At 45.8% G+C, this 20,379-nt stretch overlaps 1 protein-coding gene and 1 non-coding gene across 8 annotated transcripts in view; both read left to right on the top strand.

Moving 5' to 3' along the window:
- B4GALNT2 (beta-1,4-N-acetyl-galactosaminyltransferase 2) overlaps nucleotides 1-8,981 on the top strand; it is a 76,840-nt gene extending 67,859 nt beyond the window's left edge. For 5 of the 7 annotated variants that reach the window (XM_060394698.1, XM_060394696.1, XM_060394697.1 and 2 more), the window contains 3 exons: nucleotides 587-774; nucleotides 1,525-1,665; nucleotides 3,472-8,981. In XM_060394698.1, coding sequence (XP_060250681.1) covers nucleotides 587-774; nucleotides 1,525-1,665; nucleotides 3,472-4,056 — 914 coding nt within the window. In that variant the 3' untranslated portion in view covers nucleotides 4,057-8,981. The remainder of the gene's footprint in view (nucleotides 1-586; nucleotides 775-1,524; nucleotides 1,666-3,471) is intronic. The other 2 variants (XM_042255209.2, NM_001318076.1) reach the window with 2 other exon arrangements.
- Nucleotides 8,982-19,102: 10,121 nt separating this feature from the next.
- TRNAQ-UUG (transfer RNA glutamine (anticodon UUG)) lies at nucleotides 19,103-19,174 on the top strand. Its single transcript has one exon. It is a non-coding gene; the product is annotated as a tRNA-Gln (tRNA).
- The last annotated feature ends 1,205 nt before the right edge of the window (nucleotides 19,175-20,379 follow it).

Genomic DNA, 20,379 nt, shown 5'->3' with positions numbered 1-20,379 from the left:
CCAATGAATATTCAGAGTTGATTTCTTTTAGGATTGACTGGTTTGATCTCCTTACAGTCCAAGGGAGGACTCTCAAGAGTCTTCTCCAACACCACAGTTTGAAAGCATCAGTTCTTTGGTGCTCAACCTTCTTTATGGTCCAGCTCTCACATCTGTACATGACTACTGGAAAAACCACAGCTGTGACTATACAGATCTTTGTTGGCAAAGTGAAGTCTCTGCTTTTTAATACACTGTCTAGGTTTGTCATAGCTTTTCTTCTAAGGAGCAAGTGTCTTTTACTTTCATGCAGTCACTGTCTGCAGTGATTTTGGAGCCCAAGACTGTTCGCACTTCTCCCCCATCTATTTGCTCCCATCTATTTGAGGTGATGGAACCAGATGCCATGAAAAACAAATAGGGTATGTTTAAATATATTTTTCTAATCCAACTAACGAACTCTTATTAAGCACTAACTATATACAAGAGACCTGAGGTCCACAAACACTTGAGAGGTCATGATATGGAGAAACCCTCAGAATGACGCAAGTCAAGACAGTGAGGCTTCCCAAAGACAGAACTCTGATGTCTACCCTTTCTTGCTCAGAGAGGAAGCTCAGAAACCTGGTGTCCATTGCCACCAAAACTTTCCTCCGTCCCCACAAGCTCAAGACCATGCTCCAGAGCATTCGTGTGTATTACCCAGACTTGACCGTGATCGTCGCTGATGACAGCAAGGAGCCCCTGGAAATTAATGACAGCTACGTGGAGTATTACACCATGCCCTACGGCAAGGTATGTCCCTCCTGGGTGGGGAGACACCTGAATCCTGGGACAAGAGGGCCTCAGTCAGAGTCAGGTCCTTACCCCGGAGGGGCCAGCTTCAGTAGACTTCGCAAGGCAGCAAGATCTTGGCATGGGAGGGTGTGGGATTCTCCTCTGAATCCTTTTGCTGACTTCAAATTCACAGAGAAATCAGGTCACTTTCCCTTTTCTGCATTAACAGGGTGGTTAATCCACCTTTTCTCATGCGTGGTTTCGAAATTGATTGGGATCCTTCTAAGTGACTTGCAGTGTCTGACAGTCTAGTTTCCTGGCTTGCAGGTCCAAGAGCAGAGAAACCGCTCATCCCTATCATTTCACCCTCTCTGACGCATCTCCTCCATTCACCTTCCTTCAGACAAAGGAGGAGGTGGACGTGACACTCACCAGAGTGCCCCTTCCCCCGCAATAGCTTCCAGGCTCCATGAGGGGAAAGGGCTTGAGAGCCCCAGAGACTCTGTCAGGTGAAGAGAGACTTCCATCAGTCCATATTGGCCACAGGGCCAAGGAGGGACTCTCTCACCTTTCTTGGTCTCAGTCTGACCCAGAGAGCCCCTGGCCTTGTCCCAGTGTCTCTGAGGCATGGACTCCCTTTAACCTAGAGGTTCCTAAGCACTGTTTGGGGTGCAGTGCAGCGTGGCTCTTGGCAACTGAGAAAGCTGCCAAGCGACGCTGATAGGTAGCAGGGCAGGCCACCACCATCTAACCTCACTCTACTCACAGGGTTGGTTTGCTGGTAGGAACCTGGCCATATCTCAGGTTACCACCAAATACGTTCTCTGGGTGGACGATGACTTTCTCTTCAATGACAAGACCAAGATTGAGGTGCTGGTGGATGTCCTAGAGAAGACCGAACTGGATGTGGTAAGGGGGAGCTGCTGGTTCTATCTCCTCTGTGTGACAAGCCAGAGGGGAAGGGAAGGAGAAGGGCAGAGAGGCAAGTGTTCAGGGGAGGCGGGGTGGGGGGCAGTGCAGGAGGAGATGAGGGGCCGCTGGGGCTGAGACCTTCACATGGGAGTCAGATGTGCAAGTTCTGCTTCTGCCGCCATTCTTACTTTTCTTTGAGCAAATTACACCAACCCCCATCCCCAAACGCACCATCGTTCCGTCTTTGAAATGTCGTGTTTATGCATCCCTTCTGACTTCCTCCCTGCAGTGATGGGAGAAGGCAAGCGGGGCTCTGGTTCTGTCGCACACCCTTACAAACATGCAAATGGGACAAAGCTGCGAAAGCACATGTAGCCTTAATGAGAGTTAGAAAAAATAACAAAAACATCAAAAATCCATTCACATACAGGAAAGAGAAGAAAAATGTGACAGGAAATAATACTGCGTTGTATCTTGAAATTTGCAGAGATAACCATACTGTGTAGAGCTGATGGATCTGTTCATTCGCTTGAGTGTGGTGATCTTTTCGCAATGTATACATCCATCAAAACATCAAGATGTATAACCTCAAAATATACAATTTTAATATGTCAAAGAAAAAGCTGCTAAAAAGAAAGAAAATGGATAAGAAGCACCACAGTGACCATGGTTATCTCTTACTCCAAGTGGACAGTCCCCAAAGCATCTGGCTTGACTCAGATGTCTCTAGAGACCCAATCACAGTAGCGTAAATGACATAGAGAGTGCAGTTCCTGCCCCTGTAATGAGAGCTGGTGCTGGACTCTCCTTCCAGAGGCATCCTGGACCAGCTCCATTCCCCGTTGTTCGTCCATTTTTGTTGTCCTCGGCTGTATGGTCAGAAGAAATGGGGAAAGAGGGGAATTGAAAGACAAGCAGTTTTCTTTTAAGAGTGTGACATTTATAAAAGTGGCAAGCATCTGTTCTAAATCACATCCTTTCAGCCAGGACTTAGACACATGGTCAAAACTTGCAAGGGAAGTGGGAAATTTTCAACTTTGGTGGGATAGTAGCTAGATCTTAATTTAGTCCATCAAAACTCAGTCCATTTACTAAGAGGAGGAGAGAAAGAACAGGGGACAGCAGACTGCTGTGTCCTTCTGGGTGATTATGATGTTTCAGGAACAGATATACTTGCTTGTCCTGTTTTGCCTAGGCTCCAACATAGAGATGCACTCATCTCCCATGAGTGCAGGGACAGGCAGCGCAGAGAGGTGAGCCAAGAACAGAGAATGGGAGGAAGGAGCTTGAGACAGACGGCTGGCTGCAGGAAGTCCATATAGGGACGCTTGCATAGGCAGGCTGCCTCTCACCTGCACCCAAACACTGCTCCTCATACCGGAAGGGAGTGAGCCACGTGGAAAGAGTGAGCTTGCAGGAGGGTAAGCACAGCAGAGTTGTCTGCCCTTTTGACTTGGGGTAGGCCTAGTATGAAGGGTAGATAGAGAAAGGGTGTTATTCTTGTCATGAAGAAGTGTTGTGTCCGACTCTTTGTGACCCCATGGACTGTAGCCTTCCAGGCTCCTCCATCCATGGGATTTTCCAGGCAATAGTACTGGAGTGGATTGCCATTTCCTTCTCCAGGGGATCTTCCCAACCCAGGGATTGAACCCAGGTCTCCCGCATTGTAGACAGATGCTTTACCATCTGAGCCACCAGGGAAGTCATTCTTGTCATAACAGGTTCAATTCAGTAAGGCTTTCTGGCAGGGGCTACATGGATATCGTCTGTTCTCTAATGCAGGTTTCTCTGTCCATTGGCTAGGTAGGTGGCAGTGTGCTTGGAAATGTGTTCCAGTTTAAGCTGTTCCTGGAGCACAGCAAGAATGGGGACTGTCTCCATCGGCGGACAGGATCTTTCGGGCCCCTGGACGGCTTCCCCAACTGCGTGGTGACCAGCGGCGTCGTTAACTTCTTCCTGGCCCACACAGAGCGGCTCCAAAGAGTTGGCTTTGACCCCCGCCTGCATCGAGTGGCTCACTCAGGTGGGGAGGCTGGGAGAGTGAAGAGGGAGCTGGGCTGTGGACTGACCTCAGAAGTCTGCTCTCCCCCGAGGGGGTTGGGAGGAAGGGCCGTGTGCCACGGATCAGGCAGCTTGCCCATTCTCCCCAAATTGGGGAGCCCCCAGTTTCCCCTGCCTCCTTCCCCTCTCTCTGCCTTCTTGCCTCCGTCAGGCTGTTCCTACTTTTCTGAGATACCCTTCCCCTTCCTCTCCCCACAGCTCTGGCCCCTACCTGCTGCTGCACCTGCATTTCCAGACTTCCTTTCCTCTGTAACTGCAGCTGGTGAACTTCCTGTCTTAAATTGCCCTCAGTCCTGGAGTCCACAGTTCCGTTTAGTTGGAAGCTAATCTGTGTCTGTCTGTCCTTACAACTCATTAGCCTGGGCAGGTGGCTCCACACGGGTGGAACCACCCCAAGGATGTAAACCGTGTCCCTTCCCCCTGACTTTCCTTCCGGACCTGCAATAGGGCCCTAGGTCTGTGGCTTGAAGGTCACATTTCCTTCTCATGCTTCCCCTCTCTTGGCAGAGTTCTTTATTGATGGGCTCGGGAGTCTGCTCGTGGGGTCCTGCTCAGATGTGATTATAGGTCACCAGCCCCATTCTTCAGTGGCGGACCCAGAGCTGGCAGCCCTGGAGAAGACCTACCGCAGATACCGGGCCAACACCAATGATAAGGTCCAGTTCAAGCTAGCTCTCCACTACTTCAAGAACCATCTCCAATGTACCACATAAAGATGCTTGGACTTTGGCAGAGTGCTAGGTCTGGCTCAGTTACTGTAGGTCATTAGAAATGGACCAATCACTGATCAGGGCAATGGCGATTGTATTAATAATAATTATTGTTTGGTGTCTTACCATTTGGGAATCACTGTACACACCTGATATGAAGAGCTGACCCATTAGAAAAGACCCTAACGCTGGGAAAGATGGAAGGCAGGAGGAGAAGGGGACGACAGAGGATGAGATGGTTAGATGGCATCACCGACTCGATGGACATGAGTTTGGGTAAACTCCGGGAGTTTGCTGCGGTTCATGGGGTCACAAAGAGCTGGACACGACAGAGTGACTGAACTGTACAAGTGAACTGTACATATAATGGTGGTGGTGGTGGTTTAGGCAATAAGTCGTGTCCAACTTTCGTCTCACATCATCTCATGCAAAAGAGCACATGATGGACTGGTATCCTTGATCAAAAGGATCAAAAGGATCGGTATCCTCTGGGTCCTTGAGAGTTATTTGGTGGGTGTTACATCACAGATCATCTCTAGCATCAACTGTCATCCACAAATTTTGATTTGGTCCTACTTTGTGGACTCAAATAATGTGAATAACCCAGAGTCCTTTCCTTGAGGAAGTGGCAGTCTGGTTCAGTTCATTCCACTAGTAGCACTGGGCAGCCAGGCTTAGAGGATCAGAGCGTGGGGAGAACTCACAAGGGCCCAGGCAGATGAGGAGGGCTCTGTGGAGTCAGCTCACCTGGAGTCCAGCACATGGATGGGATGCAAGAAGGTGGAGGGCAGAGATCACTGGGGTAGTCCACTCAGTGCTGGGATAAAGCTTTCCCTGGCATCAGATACCTACCATAAAGACACATTCCAGAATGCCTGGGATTGAACCTGGACCTTGTACTTTGTAAGCGCAGTGGCCAAGCCACTAAATTCCAGGGCCTTAAGATCAGTTGCTTACTACTCAAGACTGCCGTCATCTGCAGAATGGAGCCATCATGATGACGGGGGTTTTCTCTGTCACCTTGGGAGCCAGTGGATTCTCCCACTGCTGCGCTGCCTTTTTGCTTCTACTCTTTCCTACTAAAGACAGCCACGGTAGGTCAAAATCTCTGAAAAATGTGTGAGATGTTAATTCATGAAACATGTTTTGGTAGTCAAATAAATTTAAAAAGTACTGCATGCTCTATCTCCCTCTTTGACAGTCACAATTCAAATTAGTATATTCAAGGCTCTGAGGAGTCCTGCTGTGAAGAAATTGACTTAACGTCTATTCAGCATTTCTCAGATATGGATACTGACTGGCCATCATTTTTTTGTTCTCCCAAACACGAATATAAAGCACATACCTCATTCCATTGTATATATCATAATGCCTCTGTTGCAAAAGTTTTATAACTTTAATTAACGTGCATAACCATTTAGTACAATAGTATATTTATTTTGTGTTTAACATCATAGCTATAAAGGGAGGCAATGTTGGCTTGGTCTATTCAGTACTGTCCTTAGACCCAGGCAAGATGAGCCCCTGCCTGTGCTTTAGAGAACTCTGCATATCACAGACACATGTATTTATTTTAAAAACCAAACAAACTCACAGAAGAGATCAGATTTGTAGTTACCAGAGGCAGGTGGTGGAAGGGAAAACTGGATGAAGGTGGTCAGCAGGTATAGATTTCCAGTTATAAAATAAATAAGTACGAGGGCTGTAGTGTACAGCATGATAAATATAAGTAACGCTGCTGCTGCTGCTAAGTCACTTCAGTCGTGTCCGACTCTGTGCGACCCCATAGACAGCAGCCCACCAGGTTCCCCCGTCCCTGGGATTCTCCAGGCAAGAACCCTGGAGTGGGTTTCCATTTCCTTCTACTGTGTGTTATATATGAAAATAGTTAAGAGAGTAAATCCTAAGAGTTCTCATCACAAGAAAAAATATTATTTTTCTATTTCTTTAATTTTGTATCTATATGAGATGATAGATATTCACTAAACTTATGGTGATAATCATTTCATGATATATGGGAGTCCAGTCATTATGTTCTACGTTTTAAACTTAAACAGTTGTAGCTGATGTTTTTGTTCAGTCACTCAGTTGTGTCCAACTCCTTGCCACCCCATAAACTGCAGCACACCAGGCTTCCCAGCCCTTTACCATCTCCCAGAGTGTGCACAAATTCATGTCCATTGAGTTGGTGATGCCATCCAATCATCTCGCCCTCTGTTGTCCCCTTCTCCTCCTGCCTACAGTCTTTCCCAGAATCAGGGTCTTTTCCAATGACTTGGCTCTTCGCATCAGGTGGCCAAAGTATTGGAGCTTCGGCTTCAGCATCAGTCCTTCAATGAATTTTCAAGGTCGATTTCCTTTAGGATTGATTATTTTGGTCTCCTTGCAGTCCAAGAGACTCTCAAGAGTCTTCTCCAGCACTACAACTCAAAAGCATTAATTCTTCGGCACTCAGCCTTCTTTATGGTCCAACTCTCACATCCATACATGACTAGAAGAAAAACCATAGCTTTGACTATGTGGATCTTTGTCAGCAAAGCAATGTCTCTGCTTTTTAATATGCCTGTCTATGTTTGTCATAGCTTTACTTCCAAGGAGCAAGTGTCTAATTTCATGACTGCAGTCACCGTCTGCAGTGATTTTGGAGCCCAATAAAATAAAGTCTGTCATTGTTTCCATTGTTTCCCCTTCTGTTTGCCATGAAGTGATGGGACCAGATGCCATGATCTTAGTTTTCTGAATGTTGAGTTTTAAGCCAGCTTTTTCACTCTCCTCTCACTTTCATCAGGAGGCTCTTTAGTTCCTCTTTACTTTCTGCCGTAAGGGTGGTGTCATCTGCCTATCTGAGGTTATTGATATTTCTCTTGGCAATCTGGATTTCAGCTTGTGCTTCATCCAGCCCAGCATTTTGCATGATGTACTCTGCATGTAAGTTAAGTATGCAAGGTGACAATATATAGCCTTCACATACTCCTTTCCCAATTTGGAACCAGTACGTTGTTCCATGTCCAGTTCTAACTGTTGCTTCTTGTCCTGCATACAGGTTTCTCAGGAGGCAGGTAAGTTGGTCTGGTATTCCTATCTCTATAAGAATCTTCCACAGTTTGCTATGACCCACACAGTCAAAGGCTTTAGTGTAGTCAATGGAACAGAAGTAGATATTTTGCTGGAGTTCTATTGCTTTTTCTGTGATTCAACAGATTGTGGTAATTTGATCTCTGGTTCCTTTGCTTTTTCTAAAACCAGCTTGTACATCTGGAAATTCTGGGTTCACAGACTACTGAAGCCTAGCTTGAAGGATTTTGAGCAATACCTTATTAACATGTGAAATGAATGCAATTGTGCGGTAGTTTGAACATTCTTTGACATTGTCCTTCTTTGAGATTGGAATGAAAACTGACCTTTTCCAATCCTGTAGCCACTGCTGAGTTTTCCAAATTTGCTGGCATGTTGAGCGCAGCACTTTAACAGCATCATCTTTTAGGATTTGAGATAGCTCAGGTAGAATTCCATCACCTCCACTAGCTTTGATCATAGCGATGCTTCCTAAGGCCCACTTGACTTCACACTCCAAGATGTCTGGTTCTAGGTGCGTGATCATTCTACTGTAGTTATCCGGGTCATTAAGAGATCTTAATGAACTTGTATAGTTCCTCTGTGTATTCTTGCCACCTCTTTTTATTATCTTCTGGTTCTCTTAGGTCCATATCGTTTCTGTCCTTTATTGTGCTCATCTGTGCATGAAATGTTCTCTTGGTATCTCTAATTTTCTTGAAGAGATCTCTAGTCTTTCCCATTCTATTGTTTCCCTCTATTTCTTTACGTTGTTCACCGAGGAAGGCTTTCTTATCTCTCTTTGCTATTCCTTGGAACTCTGCATTCAGATGGATATCTTTTTCTCCTTTGTCTTTTATTTCTCTTCTTTTCTCAGCTATTTGTAAGGCCTCCTCAGACAACCATTTTGCCCTTTTGTGTTTCTTTTTCTTGGGGGTGGTTTTGATCACCACCTCTGCGTGATGTTATGAACCTCCGCCATAGTTCTTCATGCACTCTGTCTATCAGGTCTAATTCCTTGAATCTATTTGTCACTTCCACTGTATAATTGTACAGGATTTGATTTAGGTCGTACCTGAATGGCCTAGTGGTTTTCCCTACTTTCCTCAACTATTACAGTGCTGTTGGTCAGTTATATCTCAATAAAGCTGAAGGAAAAAGAACAAACACATGTGTTTACTCAAGATGAGCATCTCTGTCACTCGGGATCTAGTGCTCAGCACCAGGACAGCATAACCTGTTTCCCTAAACATCTCCTCTGAGACTAGACACTGTCCAGGCCCCAGAGAAATGCTTCTCTATTCCTCTTGCCCTGTGTTCTCAAAACAAAAGACAGTTGCATCCAAATGCGCTGAAAGTCTGTGGACAGTACTTTGAAACGTAGGTACGATTTGAGCAGCAAAGTGCTTAGGTAAAAGAAAAAGACACATTTTAAAATTTGTCAAATTCTTCCTCTCAAAATAAATAACAATAAAGTCTTGCTCACCACCTAGTGTGTATTTTCTTGCCTTTCAATGCATGGTTACAAAAGTACTAGAAAATTAGTGTGCTGTTCACAACTGCATGTGTGGCTTAAGAACATTTAAAGTGAAGTGAAGTGAAGTTGCTCAATCGCGTCCAACTCTTTGCGACCCCATGGACTGTAGCCTACCCGGCTCCTCCCTCCATGGGATTCTCCAGGCAAGAGTACTGGAGTGGGTTGCCATTTCCTTCTCCAGGGGATCTTCCCGACCAAGGGATCGAACCCAGGTCTCCTGCATCCCAGGCAGAACGCTTTAACCTCTGAGCCACCAGGGAAGCCCAGAACATTTGAAAATAGTAAGCAATTTTTATTACTCTTCAATTTTTATACATGTGGTTCTAGCTGTATCATGGTTAAGTTTTCAAAACTTAAATCTAAATATAAAAACCACAGCTTTACAATATTTTGGATTTTGCCTTTTAAAGATAAATTTGTCAAAGTAAGAGGATAGTGAAAGTCACTCAGTCATGTCTGACTCTTTGCAACGCCATGGACTATACAGTCCATGAAATTCTCCAGGCCAGAATACTGGAGTTATGGTTTGCCCTTCTCAAGGAGATCTTCCCAACCCAGGGCTCAGACTCAAGACTCCCACATTGCAGGCAGATTCTCTACCAGCTGAGCCACAAGGGAAGACAATACTGGAGTGGGTAGCCTATCCCTTCTCCAGCAGATCTTCTGGACCCAGGAATCGAGCCAGGGTCTCCTGCCCTGCAGGCAGATTCTTTACCAGCTGAGCTATCTGGAAAACATTTACTTTAACAGTTTGCTAGCTTTAGTTATTATAGCTTTTACATATATAAAAATAATTAAAATATACTTAATATTTAAATACTGGGACATATTTAATTTGTCCCAGGCCTGGTTCCCCACCCCCCTGCAAAAAGTCTGTCTTTCTCATGAATTGCTTGCAGCATGGCATGTGGAGTCTTAGTTCCCTGATCAGGGATCAAAACTTTGTCCCCTGCAGTGGAAGCATGGAGTCTTAACCAGTGGACCACCAGGTAGGTCTCTTGCATTCTTGATACAGGGAGATAGAGGTCATGGCAACTGTAGCATCTTTCAGTATCCTCCAGCAGGGACTGTTGTGATGTGCTGCAGTTACCATCAGTAGGTTCCAGGAAAATCTTCCCTGTTCCCAAGATCTGGAACCATCTACTCCAGCCAAGACTCCAAGAGGAGTTCTTAAAATGGAGGATGTTTGCTTAAACCATGAGCCAGTTCTCCAAGAAAATTTCTCTAGGAATACATCAACTTCCCAGAGAGTGTGTGACTCCACATCATGGTCTTACTATACTGGACCAAGAGAAGCTGAACCGCTACCCAAGGCAATTGTCTCTCTTGGAATGTGAATCAGACCTGAAACCATCAAGTGGGTGACTGGACAGCAGAGTGCTCCCATATGCTATTTGGACTGGGGAGCAGAAAAGGCTAGTCTGCAGTGAGAAAAGGAATTCAACATAAGCACAAAGAGAAGCTGAAATGAGAGACTTCTGGCAGCCTTCTGGTTCTTTCCTGAGGTCTGGCTATGGTCCTGCCCTGGGGTTTTGTGAAACACTATATCCTTATAATTTTCCTTTTTCCTTAACTTGAGTTGGTTCCTGTGACTTACAAGCAAAGTGTCCTAAATAATACAACTATCCTGTGTATCTGTGTGTTTTCAAAACAGGCATAAATAAAATGTTTTCTTTTTGGGTAGTTTGGAAGCAAAAATCAGGTCATAGAGAATAACCCCTGCATGGGCCTCCCTCCAGTCTTAAATTTCAGACATAATTTGATCCAAGAGCAGCCTGGATCAAACCAATAACAAAGGTATCCTTTCAGGACAGTGAAGAGCCTCTGCTACTTCCTGCTAAATTACAAATTCCTGGACTGATGGACATGCTTGCGTGCTAAGTTGCTTCAGTCGTATCTGATGCTTTGTGACCCTGTGGACTGTAGCTCCTCTGTCCATGGGATTCTCTAGTCAAGGATACTAGAGTGTACATTTGAATCAGTTCTAATGAAGTGGATGAAACTGGAGCCTATTATACAGAGTGAAGTAAGCCAGAAAGAAAAACACCAATACAGTATACTAACGCATATATATGGAATTTAGAAAGATGGTAACAATAACCCTGTATGCGAGACAGCAAAAGAGACACAGATGTATAGAACAGTCTTTTGGACTCTGTGGGAGAGGGCGAGGGTGGGATGATTTGGGAGAATGGCATTGAAACATGTATAATATCATATATGAAACGAATCGCCAGTCCAGGTTCAATGCATGATACTGGATGCTTGGGGCTGGTGAACTGAGATGACCCAGAGGGATGGTACGGGGAGGGAGGAGGGAGGGGGGTTCAGGATGGGGAACACGTGTATACCTGTGGCGGATTCATGTTGATGTACGGCAAAACCAATACAATATTGTAAAGTAATTAACCTCCAATTAAAATAAATAAATTTATATTAAAAGAAAAAAGAATACCAGAGTGGGTTGCCATAACCTCCTCCAGGGGATCTTCCTGACCCAGGGACTGAACCTGTGTCTGTTAGGTCTCATTCATTGGCAGGTGGGTTCTTTACCACTAGCCCACCTGCAAAGCCTGGGGACAAATTGGTGCAAATAATTGTGTGGACCTCCAGGGGGAGCTCAGGTCCAGTCCATTTCCCAGCACTGGAAAGGAAAATTTCCATGAGTTTCAGAAAGAGGAATCCTGTTGGCTACTGGGTTAGTGGCCTTTTTCTTGCATACATGAGGTTTGTCCATTTCATGGGACTGGGGTTTGCCTCCTTTTGGATACTCTCCCTGACTCAAGAAGGTATCTCCCCAACTGTTTTTTGATTATCGATTGACCAACAATATATACAAGCCACTATGCTGCTGCTGCTGCTGCTAAGTTGCTTCAGTCGTGTCCGACTCTGTGCGACGCCATAGACGGCAGCCCACCAGGCTCTACCATCCCTGGGATTCTCCAGGCAAGAACACTGGAGTGGGTTGCCATTTCCTTCTCCAATGCATGAAAGTGAAAAGTGAAACTGAAGTCGCTCAGTCGTGTCCGACTCTTCGCGACCCCATGGATGGCAGCCCACCAGGCTCCTCCATCCATGGGATTTTCCAGGCAAGAGTACTGGAGTGGGGTGCCATTGCCTTCTCCGACTTCCACCTTAATGTCCTCTTAAAAAACCTACAAGTGTTATTCGCCTCTTGTCACAAATGCTAAAAAATAATTCACCTTGAAAACATAACAGAGACAAATAACTAAGAGGAAACACAACTGAATTTAAAATCTTATGCTGCACTAAACTGTACATTTAAAACTGATTAAAAATGGTAAGTTTTATGTTATGTATATCACACCACAATTAAACTCTGGTCTCAATCCTGTTGGTTTTTGTTGGGGAAAAAATAAATCTATCAGATTACATTAAAGGACGAGAAGCCATTAAATTGAATGTTTTTAAATTATGTATGGTTGAAAACTTCTAGTGATTTGTACTAATAGAACAAGCCACTATAAAGGGTATCTATGGGAATGCATTTGTCTGCATGTACCAGAAACTTGACCCAAACTGTCTTAAACTGTCTCATATACAGTTTGAAGCCCGGAGGTGGAGCAGACCACAGGTTTCCTGTCACTGATAGGAATAGGCGTTAGGGATTCCCAGCCCTGGCAGTGGAGGGGGTGCCTTGCTTAGCCCATCTAGCACCACCCAGGACAATCCAGATTCTTCTAAGAGGAGCCACCTTGTCCATTACCTTCCTGTTCCCCATCTGATTGAGCATTGGGCAGGGTGACCTTTCTGAGGCCTCCACAACCATAACTGCCTACTTCCTGCTAGTGCTGTTCACAAGCCCAGAATTGGCCACAGGAGTTGAAACACACTAGCTGTTATCCATCAGATTTTAAAGGAAACTTGATTGCCAATGAGATCTCATTGGCAATTCCTTTCATTTCAGTCCAGACATCTTGTCTAAACATAGTCTTGGAGACTAGGAAACCCATTCTGGTAACCACAGGTCTCCACACATGGCCTTTGCTGTGATGCTGTCATCTAAGTTACAGTCATCTAATTGACTATGCCAAAGCCTTTGACTGTGTGGATCACAAGAAACTGTGGAAAATTCTGAAAGAGATGGGAATACAGAGCACCTGACCTGCCTCTTGGGAAATCTGTATGCAGGTCAGGAAGCAACAGTTAGAACTGGACATGGAACAACAGACTGGTTCCAAATAGGAAAAGGAGTACGGCAAGGCTGTATATTCTCACCCTCCTTATTTAACTTCTATGCAGAATACATCATGAGAAACACTGGGCTGGAAGAAGCACAAGCTGGAATCAAGATTGCCGGGAGAAATATCAATAACCTCAGATATGCAGATGACACCACCCTTATGGCAGAAAGTGAAGAGGAGCTAAAAAGCCTCTTGATGAAAGTGAAAGAGGAGTGAAAAAGTTGGAAAGCTCAACATTCAGAAAACGAAGATCATGGTATCTGGTCCCATCACTTCATGGGAAATAGATGGGGAAACAGTGGAAACCGTGTCAGACTTTAATTTTTGGGACTCCAAAATCACTGCAGATGGTGATTGCAGCCATGAAATTAAAAGACGCTTACTCCGTGAAATGAAAGTTATGACCAACCTAGAGAGCATATTCAAAAGCAAAGACATTACTTTGCCAACAAAGGTCCGTCTAGTCAAGGCTATGGTTTTCCAGTGGTCATGTATGAATGTGAGAGTTGGACTGCGAAGAAAGCTGAGCGCCAAAGAATTGATGCTTTTGAACTGTGTTGTTGGAGAAGACTCTTGAGAGTCCCTTGGAGTGCAAGGAGATCCAACCAGTCCATTCTAAAGGAGATTAGTCCTGGGTGTTCTTTGGAAGGAATGATGCTAAAGCTGAAACTCCAGTATTTTGGCCACCTCATGCAAAGAGTTGACTCATTGGAAAAGACTCTGATGCTGGGAGGGATTGGGGGCAGGAGGAGAAGGGGACGACAGAGGATGAGATGGCTGGATGGCATCACCGACTCGATGGACATGAGTTTGAGTGAACTCCGGGAGTTGTGAACTCCGGGAGGCCTGGTGTGCTGCAATTCATGGGGTCACAAAAAGTCAGGCAGAACTGAGAGACTGAACTGAACTGAACTGAACTGAAAGGTACAAGAGAGACCGTCTATAATCTCTTTGCCCCCAGGTTTTTCCTCTTCATGGGTAGGAAATGTTTAAAGGATTGCAATGTACTAGGCTAGGCTTTTGCTCCAGTTGGTCTGCTGCTAAGTCCTCTGTCTCTGCTGGTGCTTTCTCTTGGGTGGGAGATTTCAGTTTTTCTAGTCCTGAAGGCTCCACATTATAGGACATCCAGTAAACTTGGATTGCAAGCCACTCTTAGCAAAGCCATAATACACCTGCTTTAAGACAGGCTGCCTCAGCCTAAAACTCCTCTGTCTCATAGGACCGTCATGAAGACGGCATGAAAATCACAAACACATGCCAACATCCTGGTTTTTTCCTACCATTTGCCATTATTGATATCCTACAGTCTCGCTAGGCCCATAGTCTGTTCTGGACCCCAGCAACAATTTCAGGATCAGCTTCCAAGGAAGTCACTGCTGTCAACCCCAGTTTTTCTGCTCAAACCTACACCTAATGACCTTCACAGTGTTCTTGTCTATATACAGCTCTTTTTCTTAATCCTTTGCTTGGATGCTTCAGCTACCTTTCTGTCCTTCAGCCTCCCTGTTCCAGCTTCAGACAAGTCTGCTATATAAAACCTATATCCCTCAAACCTCTTTAAATTTTACCAAGATATTATCAAAGTTTTCATTATGTGATTGAGTAGTCTGTATAACTGCACAAGCCCCTCTATCGCATGTGCTTGGAAATAACCCTGATCTCTGCATGCAAGAACACAGGTACTAATAAAAAGAATAATTTTGACTTGATTGAAATTAAAACCTTCTGCTAAACAAAAGACACTATTTTTCCTTGGTTGTGTGGCTTGTGGGATCTTAGTTCCTCGATCAGGGATCAAACCCAGCCATTCAGCAGTGAAAAGGTAGAGTCTTAACCACTGGACCACCAGGGAATCCCCAAAAAGACACTATTAAGAATGTAGAAAGACAAGCCATAGACTGGAAGAAAATATCTTCAGTATAAATATTTGACAAAGGATCCAGATACGTTAGGTTCAAAATGGTAACAACCCAACTGTCCGTCAACTGAAAAACGAATGAACAAACTGTGGTCCACTCATAGAATGGAATACTCAGCACTGAAAAACATACTGCTAGTATATAAAATGACATGCATGAATCTTGAAAAAATCTTTAACAACAGTGAAGTGAAGTGGTAATTGCACAGTCGTCTCTGACTCTTTGTGACCCCATGGACTGTAGCCCGCCAGGCTCCTCTGTCCATAGGATTCTCCAGGCAAGAATACTGGAGTGGGTTGCCATTTCCTCCTCCAGGGTCTTCCCAACCCAGGGATTGAACCCTGGTCTCCTGCATTGCAGGCAGATTCTTTACTATCTGAGCCACCAGGGAAGCCAGACACAAAAGATACTGCAAAACAGTATATGTATGCTATAATAATAGGCACAGCTAATTTCTGGCAATAGAAACCAGAGTAGTGATTTCAGTAAAGACTGGAAAAAAGGATCAGAGAACTTTCTGGAGTGGTGGAAATGCCTTATATCTTGATCTAGTCGGCGATCATACAAATGTATACGTTTGTAAGCAATAATTGATTTCTTCAGTTAAGGTATGTGCATTTTTCTTAACATAAATAATATCTCAATAAAATGATTTTTAAAAAGTGAGATGGAGGGCTTCCCTGGTGGCTCAGTGGTGAAGAATCCACCTGCCAAAACAGGATACACGTATTCGATCCCTGATCTGGGAAGATCCCACACGCCACGGAGTGACTAAACCCACATACCACAACTATTGTGCTTGTACTCTGGAGCCAGGGAACCACAACTACTGAAGCCCACATGCCCTAAAGCAACAAAAGCCACCACAAAAAGAAGTCCGCACACCACAACTAGAGCAGCCCCCAGTTGCTGCAACTAGAGAAAGCCAGCATGCAGCAATGAAGACCCAGGGCAGCCAAAACGAGTGAAATAGCTCAGATTTCCTCATCAGAGCCTGGGGAATGCCAGGCTCAGAGCAGGAGGCTGGACAGGACGGGATGGGATGTGGCTAGTGGAGACTCAGGGCATGTCACCCTGCACAAGTCGACGCTGGTGGCTTCCCTGGCATAATCAGGGTTCGCAAGGCAAGACAGTGACTTGTGGCAGATCTCACCTATCCTGGGTGGCCAGAGAAAAGAGCCAGGCTCATTCTATCCCAGTTAACTGTGAGCATCCTAACATGGTCAGGAAACGGACTGAACATAGCCTTGAGTGAATATGAATACTTTCCACCTCAACTACTCAAAGCATTATCGTCCCTACTCCATGGTCTGTTCATTTACAGGCTCATAAGAAATGGGAGAACATCTTTAAAGTTCCTAATCCTGGACTTCACCCCTGTTTTCTTAAACCCTGGCCTCATTGTACTTTCTGGGGTACAGTCTGCCCTCAGTCACAGGTGCCACAGCTGAAGCTACGCTAACCCCACCTCCGACAGAGCCCTGAACTCCCCTAGCTCAGGAGCCACCTTGTGGAGGCTTGAGAGTCCGTCCTCAAAGATGACATGAATTATACTGGGGCAGGGAGATTACATGTTGTCTCTGTTATCATATATATATATATATTTTTTTAAGTGTATAATAGATATATTAAATATATCTACATATAGTGTGTATCTGTGTGTGATGCTAAAGGGTCTCTGAACATAAAACTCGATTGTCGTTTCTTCCTCCTAAGTTCCCCTGTGCCCTCTAATGGGGTTCAGGGAACATGTCTGTTAAGGCACTAGCCACACTCAAAGATAAGCAAGTCCCAAGGAATTCATAGCCCGAACGAGGAGGAGAGGGAGGGAAGATGGGAGAGACCGAGACACAGAACAAAATTTCTTATGATTCCAATGAGTCGTGACAAAAGTTGTAAGCGAGATGATTCTTTTACATCTCTTGGGGAATGAGGAAGTAAGGTTTTGTTCAAGCTGAGAAAGAAGGCGGGGGGAAGAACTAGGGAGTAGAGCAGGGAGAAGTGGGAATAGGAAGGCAGTCAATCCTCCTTCACACTGGAGAGAGGAACTATGCGTATATTTTCCAAGGATATAATCATCACCCTTTAGAAGTTTCTGCAGTAGCTTTTGAAAAATTACTTGCAATACACTTTAGCCTGTACTGAACCCTTTCAAGAAGAAACTAGAAAGGGAAGGCTGAGGTCCAGAGCTGCCCAAGTCATTTGATGTTAAGTCAAGCTGATATTTTTACGTCACTCCAGCCTCAAGAGAGGGATATCCTTATCTCACCATAGAAGTTCAATGGGAATTTGGTTATTTCTTCAAAAAGGAAAATCGTTAATGTTTCTTCTAACAATATACAAGAGTTATATACCAAAACAAAGAAAAGAAAAGGCCTTCATAAGTTTATTCCCGGGAGATAACTGTCATCAACAGACCTTTTTGGATTTGGACTAAGCAGGTTCTTCACTATATGTAACAGAAAAGGACTCTAGGTACCTTACACAGAAAAGGGGCTTATTAGGAGGATCTTACATAGTTCATAAAAGCAGAGGGAAAGCAAACTCAGAAAGATGGGCAAGAATGAAGGGAAACTAGGCAACCAGGAACCTGGCAAGGTCAGGATCCCAGACCATCTACTAAGGATGCCGCCTCTGCTGCCAGTGGACATGGCATGGCTGCCATCACTGCCTCTGGGACTCGGCGTCACAGCCACCACCAGCAGCCAGCTAAGTTCTAAAATGTTCCTGCTTCTGGATTCTAAGTCCAATTGGCTAGGGTAAGGACACATGCTTTCACTATGGCAGCCAAGAGCCTGGAGAGAGAGTATGTCGCACAGCTCTGCAGTCACCCAGTCCCATCCAGTGTTGAATCCCTCAAGAAATCATAGGGCCCAGGGAAAATACTCATTGTATCTGTATGCATTCAGCTCTTGTTTGTGTGCAAGTGAGATTTTATTATACTCACTAATTGGTAAGTAGATTTTTGTTTTGGTTTGTTTAGGACAGTGTATCTTTCCATGCCAATACAATAATTTTCCCCCTAAATTCTTGCACAGTATGTATTGTATAGATATTGTCAATATTTATTTAATCAATTTTCACACGATGGACATTTATTTTTATTCTTTACTATTATAAACCACACAGCTGAGACCATTCTTGACCAACTGGCACTCATCCTAGTAGTCCCTAAGGATAAAGTTCCAAAAGTGAAACTGCTAACCAAATGGCCTATAAAATTCTCTGTCGCCAGATCGACCTTAAGAGACATTATCCATTTACACCTTAACTAAAACTTATGAGAAAGTCCAAAATCGACAGTCTTTCACTGATCTGCTTCTAATTTTGTTAGAAGGAACCATCCACCAAGTAGCAGGAGAGGGAAATGGAAGTGAGACGTTCTGGGCTAATTTCTTGGCGCTCTAGCCACGTGGAACGCCAAGGAATCAGGTGGGGCGCACTTCCTGGCAGCGATTCGCGCTCGGGGCACCAGGGCCTTGAACCGCATTCGCCCCACGTGCCAGTTGGCTTCCCTCCCGGCTCCGCCAAGATAACCTCTCCAGAGCACCCTTTGTGTAAATAAATAAACAATAAGAAGCCCAGGGTGGGAGCGCCGAGCCTCCTGCTCGTGAGCTGGAGGTCAGAGCCGGCCCTCTCTGGTCCAGCATTGCTAAGACCGATCCCGCCAGCCCGCGCACTCCGTGCTTCCCCAAACCCGGTGAGGACCCCTGGGGGACAGCCGAGAGAGAGGCGACAAGAAATGACACCCCGGGACCGGGAATGTATGGGACGCCGGGGATGCAGAAGCCCTCGCCGCTCCGCTTCGGCCCGCTCCTGCGGCTCGGGGCCGAGAGCCCACAGTTCAGCACCGGCGGACACTAGGCATCTACTGCTGCTTTCTAAAGGCAGCCTCACGCGCCCGCTATGTGGCTTGAGAAGACTCCCGGCCGCCTAAAGAAGCCAGCAGGTCCCATGGTGTAATGGTTAGCACTCTGGACTTTGAATCCAGCGATCCGAGTTCAAATCTCGGTGGGACCTCTCCAAGCCTTTTGGTTCTTTAATTCCTATTTTGGAGGCCTCCGGCGGTAGTGCCTATCTCGTGCTGTGGCTTCTCCCCAGTGACCTGTCGGACCGGGGTTTAGGCTCCCTCGGTCTTTCTCAAGATGCTTCCATTTCAGGGTCGGCCTGAAGGTTGCCGCACGCATGCGCAAGAGCCCGGGCGGAAAAGTAAGCGTGTCTGTGGGACTCGGAGCGGGACTTTAGCTCACAGGCACTGCCAAAGGCGCCCGCAGGGTCTCCAGCATCCTGCTTCCGGCGGCGAACCGCAGCAGGCTTCGGGTCTGGGAGACGCCCCCTGCCCGCGCAAGCTGCCTGGAATCCTTCTTCCCATTGGCTAACGTGCCAAACATTCTGCTCGGTAGCTGGGAACTAAGTGGCCCGAGCGAGCCGAGGGTGAGGGAATAACCGGCGTTTGGGGATCGCTCCGCCCGGAAGCCGGTCCGATACTGCAGTCTGTCTGTCTGGATTGTCCGCCACACGGGGAGCAGACTTCGAGGTGGTTTGTGTCTTTCAGTCGGAAAAAAAAAAAAAAAATCCCTAAGTCAAGGAATCCGTTCTTCAGTCCGTTTCGGCCGGTCAGGCTATCTGCTAGCGCTTTCTCGTCGTATCGATGGGCTGTTTCTCCCAAGCAGACGCTAGGGATCACCGTGGGATTCACCCACAAGGCTGAGCGAATCTTTTTCGGCGAATTTGCCCAGGGTCGGTATTTGGGTGCCGAGCACGCGCACGTGATTTGCAGGAAAGGTTGTACCTCTGAGATAGCCGCGAAGAGAAGGGAATGGAGTGTTGTCTTCTGGCTTGGTATCTGGGTTTTAAGAGCTGTCTGTCTCTCGGGAATAAGTGACGAGGGAGCCCGCTGACGCATTTGTGATCTCCCTACGGGGTGGCTGACACTGTGATTATGTGGTCGCGCGCCTTGGGAGAATGCCATGGAAACAGAATACTCGCTCTGCTCTTCCCTTCTCTCATCCTGAGCACCCTTCCTCCCCAACCCACCGCACACACTGCTTAAACATTTGAATGGATTTGTGTGTATGGGCGATCCCAGCTTCAAAAATACCTAGGCATGAGATGTGGGAGGACCAGCACTATCAAATATTAAAGTTTATTATCAACTCTTAAGCTGTAGGAATTAAGACAGTGTGGTACTAGGACAGAGAAAGACAAGCATACGAGTAGAACAG

This window comes from Ovis aries, chromosome 11 (genome assembly GCF_016772045.2).
Source record: "Ovis aries strain OAR_USU_Benz2616 breed Rambouillet chromosome 11, ARS-UI_Ramb_v3.0, whole genome shotgun sequence".
NCBI classification, from domain to species: Eukaryota; Metazoa; Chordata; class Mammalia; order Artiodactyla; family Bovidae; genus Ovis; species Ovis aries.
This window is presented reverse-complemented; position numbering and strand designations above follow the sequence as displayed.